A 4855-nucleotide genomic window follows, 5' to 3' on the forward strand; every position below is an offset into this window, starting at 1 on the left:
TGGTCCCGTGAGTCAGGGATATTTTGTTACCTGACTCAAATGGGTCCGAGTCAGGGATTATGTCTGAGTCATAGATCGAGTCAGATCTGATTCAAAATGCAAAACAAACGGTCTGACTGCTGACTCGGCCTGAGTCAAAGGTTGACTCAGATCCAGACACCGAGTCAGTTGAAAACAAACAAGATGCAAGTTAAGGACAGTTAGCAGCTGACTGTTTGAACCAAATGGATTAACATAGGTGACTAGTGTTTTTGCTCACCCACGTTATGACCATGTCCAACAATAGGCACTTAGTCGACTGCTAGAAACAATCTCCTCTTCTTCTCTACAGTGTCGGTTAATTCAAACTTCAAAGGTTGCTCCTTATAGATTTTGACCCTTCAGTTGGTAATTGATATCTGCTTGTACGTTGAACTTGAGACCATTTCTGTTAGGTATGGTACGGACTACGGAGTAATATTCTCTTTTGGAAAGAGGAGGAGCCATTAGTCAAAGATCACCCATAACAGTTTGAAAATGAAGGTCGGTCTATTTCTTATCTTAACCACACAAAAAACTAGCCCCATAATCTGGGCCAACTTTAATACAACCCCCTACCGTTGATTGCTCACAAAACTAGTTCACTGGAATCACTGCTAACTAGTTTCCTTTAATTTTTGTCAGTAGAACTAAATCCTTATCAACCTTGATCCAAATTGTATGCTTGCAAAGATAATATCTCTTCCAACCATTTTAGTACGATAATATACACAAGGTTTGTGCTGCTATCACGCATTTGAGTACACAAAATTTGTGCACTTGAATACGATAATATACATAAGATTTGTGCTGTTATCACGCATAAGATTTGTGCTGCTATCATGCACTTGAGTACACAAGCCGAAAGGTAAGACACATTACCCAACTTGAGCAAGAAAAAACATTCTCTTCTTTTATATAAAAGGAATAGACTCAATAGTACAGTACTTGTTATCAAATTAAGATATGGAATGAAGAAATTATCTAGTTTTCAATCAATAATACTGTTGAGTCCACAAGTTCATGCTCCATAGTATATTGTGTACCACCGACCACCGTTCCTCCAACGACTAAGACGGATTAACTATGGGTAATCAACTGCAAAAACGGAAAGAACAATAATGCGTACAACACGGGTCAAGCTCCATCGATCTTGATATTCAACAGAAGCGAAAAGTATATTATTGAGTTTTGACTTGTTATCCGCCTTGCGTACATGTATATACACCTCTATTCAACGTTCTTCATTCTAATATTAAAACACAACAAGACTTCAAGAGCCGGAAGATTTTGGTTTGACAAGTTGTTCATATATAAACTATATGGCCCATTAGGATCCTGCAAGATATATACAACAAATTGTCTTTGGATTGATTTCCAAGATATCGAGAAAAGCATTTGTGAATTATCGTATCCATCGTCCTTATGTGACTCAGTCATTTTTTACATCATACACATGGAATAAAGTAGTAGGATATATGCAAAACATATATAGGACCAGAGACAATTTTATGATCTTCTATTTATAGCTAGTTTGAAAGTAAGATTGCATAATAATATGTGGGATCTGATCAATACTAAAGATATGGTGGTATACTAAAAGCTAGTGGCAATATATATAATGCAAACTAAAAAATTTACTTAGCCTAATCCCTACGCGAAAACAAATTGTGTTAGTGACGTTGTTAACTATAGACATTGATCAAAAGTTATATACTTTTTGTACTGAATTAAGATCGATCGTTCGAGTATAATCAATTAAAGAACATGAACCAACATGGCTAGATACCTGAATATATCATTTTTCTAACTAAAAGTACCCCTACAAAAGAACTGATCAAAGAATAGCAATGAGTAAAAGGAGATACAAAAGAAAGACAAACCTCTCTGACCAAAGCTTCTATCTTGGAACAACATAAACTACATAAATTAGGCCGTCCGTGGATCATTGCGAGTTATAGCATATATCTTGAGCATCAGTGTACATATGTGCGCGTTCCTACATATCTTCACGTCTTAGCTTGTTTAGAAGAGCTGTAATGAGTGCATCTCTCTTCTCTGCTCTAGCTTCTTCTCTCATCCGTCTTTGCTCTTCTCGCTCTCTCCAATTTCTATCCATTAGTAACCTCTCTTTCTCTAAATCTTCCATTCTTTGTCTCCATTCCATCTCCCTCATCCTTCTCTCTTTTTCTCGTAATTCAACAGTTTCTCTCCATTGCGTTTCCATTTGCACTTGTTGTCTCATGAACTCCTCCAAAATATGTTGCAAGTTACTATTATAAGCATTACCCGTGGATGTGCTAGTTGTACTTGCCCCCTTTCCTTTTCTCATTTTCTTTTTAACAACTAATTTTTCTTCATCACTTTCTTCATTATCGTCATCATCTGATGATGATAATCTAGACCCTTTCTTTCTCATACCACTACTGGTCGGTCCACCTTCAGCTTCAAGCCATAACATCCTTTGCATCCTAGCTGAGAAGATGGTTTGGAGCTCATTATAAAATGGGAATTGTTGCCGCATACTTTCTGGCTCAATGGTTTCACAACCCTGTAGAATAATCAAACACATGACATGACCTTATTAATCATTTGATTGTTAATCCCTTAATTAGTTGATATACTAGATCAAACCACATAATCAAAATCCCCATACTTTGTCATTTCATAGGACCAGCTTTTCCAAATTTAGAATTGAAGCTTGTTACCTCTTATATAGCTCGAACGGTTAGAGATAGAGAGCTATACATAAAATCACATTATCATTCATTTTCTATTCTAGCTAATCTTATTCGAATCAGTGATATTAATCAAACCCTAGCTAATTTGTTTCTAAATTAACCATAACTACTTAGAAATTTGGTAGATGTGTCATGCATAAATAGTGGTTTTATTATGTGTTTGCATGCATGTTTTGGATAATAGAACTACGAATTTTAGATGAAAGAAGGAATTTAAAAGAAGAATAAATACCTTGTATCGGGTAACAAGATTCTTCCACTTGCACTTGCACTGATCCGAACTCCGAAGATAACCCTTTTCTTTCATCTTGTTAGAAATGACTTCCCAGAGAAGCTTGTTACGCTTTGTCTCCATGAATGTTTGATCCAACTCTGCTCTTATCACTAAAAACTCCTTCGTTTCTTGAAAACTCCATTGAGGTACTCTACTATCTCCTTGTTCCATACTGCTCATACTATGTTGCTGTTGTTGTTGTTGATGATGTTGATGATGATGCCCCCCCTCCATGGATCACATCCACCCTCACCTAGCTATCACAAGAGATATCAGAAAGAGAAAAGAAGAAAGGGAAATGAAAAGAGTTAAATATATAAGTTATTTTTGATCAGGTATGTGTATGGTGTGAATGTTAGAGAAGACTATCTAGGGTTTGAAACTTGAAAAAGAATAATTTGTTGTGGGTTTTGAGGTTTAGGGTTTGATGATGAAGCAGGTTTAATATTATTATTGGCTTCTATTTTATATCTCCAGATGAAATCTAGCGTGTCAAGTGTGAACTCAAGGTGTGAAAATGAGGTCTTGTTCAATAGAGTTTATCAATTTGATCTCTCCTTTTTACCTTACAGCTTCTTTCTTTTTTATTCTCTCCAAGGCTCCTTCTATCTAAAATAAGTTAGTTGTACAAAAGAAAATCTAAGAGGCAAATAAAGGAAAGTGAGGAGAAGAGAACAAAAAACTAACAGATTTTGTTTGTTGTTGAAATATAAACAAAATCTAAGGGAATTGAATTCTGATTTTCATTTCTCAAAAGAGTTTAATGAGAAAGAGAGAGAGAGAAAACAGTGTGTTTTGGTGGTACAACAAGGCTGTGTTGTGTGTCGGAAACTATCTGTCAAAAAAACGCGTTTCTCTCTTTTTCTTTCCTTTTTGTTTGTATTTTTTTTAAAAAAAGAATAAAAAAACAAAGTTTTTCGATTTTTTCTGGTCCACATTTGTTCTCACTACGCTGGTGTGACATCAGGGTTATGTCAGGAGAATCGTGTATTGCAAGTCAAATGTACAGTTGGAGTCCAACTAATGGCAAGATATCGACATATAATGGTTTTTCTCTAATCAAAAAAGTGAAAACGACTAAGCTATGAGAGGTATGGGGGAAGCTGTTGAATGCTTCTTGGGGTTGTCTAACTTGAGGATTAAGTTTCTCCAAATTATGTCGGTCCCATGATTATGCGTTTTGACGGGTTGCTCGCTGAACTTTCCTCACTGTTGCGGTAATTCTCTGTTGTTGTTGTGCCAATATATTATATCTGGATGTGATGATCAAATATTAACCATCATGTAATCAGTTTTTTCTCGGTCACTACCATGGAAGAATATGAAATTCATTAAAGAAAATTTACAACCCAAGGGGTAAATGATGCAGCAGCTGTCAAATTTGATGTGATTACCTCTGTTGTGAAAACTAGGACCTAGAAACGCCAAAACATGGTCCGACAAACGCTTTCACCATCGTGTGCGTGCATCTGCAAGTTCGGCACAATATGAACGCCTTTATGTGAACTTACTTGTACGCGGAAATGTGATGATGATCATGGCCCCACGTGATGCAGAGTTGACATTTCGTCCACGTGTCGGACGTGCGAGGGAACATTCAAAAGCTGAACACAGCAAACAAAGCCCACTGATGATGGGGTGTGGTGTGGGTTTTAGGATTAGCACGACCCATTAACAGGATGAAGAGTCGATATGGTCCTACCATTCTTTGTCCGCATTTCCTCAAAGAGCGACCCTAGGATTTATCGGAAGGATATATTGATTAGTGAAAATTACTACTACATCCATTTTTCAGATTTCTTACAATAAAAAACTCACGTCC

General features: G+C 36.6%; 1 protein-coding gene across 4 annotated transcripts; it reads right to left on the minus strand.

The window, feature by feature from the left end:
• Positions 1-905: 905 nt before the first annotated feature.
• Positions 906-3738, minus strand: LOC113310718 (trihelix transcription factor GT-3b-like). 4 transcript variants are annotated; one of them, XR_003341347.1, is made up of 3 exons: positions 2992-3592; positions 1902-2569; positions 906-1116 (listed from the first exon to the last, which is right to left on the minus strand). XR_003341347.1 is itself a non-coding variant. In XM_026559472.1 (3 exons), exons 2-3 carry the CDS (start codon positions 3265-3267, stop codon positions 2018-2020), a joined length of 828 nt encoding a protein of 275 aa, XP_026415257.1. In that variant the 5' UTR covers positions 3268-3290; positions 3599-3738; the 3' UTR covers positions 1717-2017. The 4 variants fall into 4 exon arrangements, 2 of the variants coding, with proteins under 2 accessions (XP_026415257.1, XP_026415259.1); XR_003341348.1 differs by lacking the exon at positions 906-1116 and adding an exon at positions 1130-1356; XM_026559472.1 differs by lacking the exon at positions 906-1116 and adding an exon at positions 3599-3738 and having other exon boundaries at positions 1717-2569; positions 2992-3290.
• Between the last annotated feature and the right edge of the window lie 1117 nt (positions 3739-4855).

This window comes from Papaver somniferum, chromosome 9, assembly GCF_003573695.1.
Source record: "Papaver somniferum cultivar HN1 chromosome 9, ASM357369v1, whole genome shotgun sequence".
NCBI lineage: Eukaryota > Viridiplantae > Streptophyta > Magnoliopsida > Ranunculales > Papaveraceae > Papaver > Papaver somniferum.

Coding starts and splice junctions, on each gene's coding strand:
- LOC113310718 (XM_026559472.1), bottom strand. CDS start 3,267: ATGGAGGGGGGGCATCATCATCAACATCATCAACAACAACAACAGCAA. Junction 2,570..2,991: donor ATCTTGTTACCCGATACAAG/GTATTTATTCTT, acceptor ATTATTCTACAG/GGTTGTGAAACCATTGAGCC.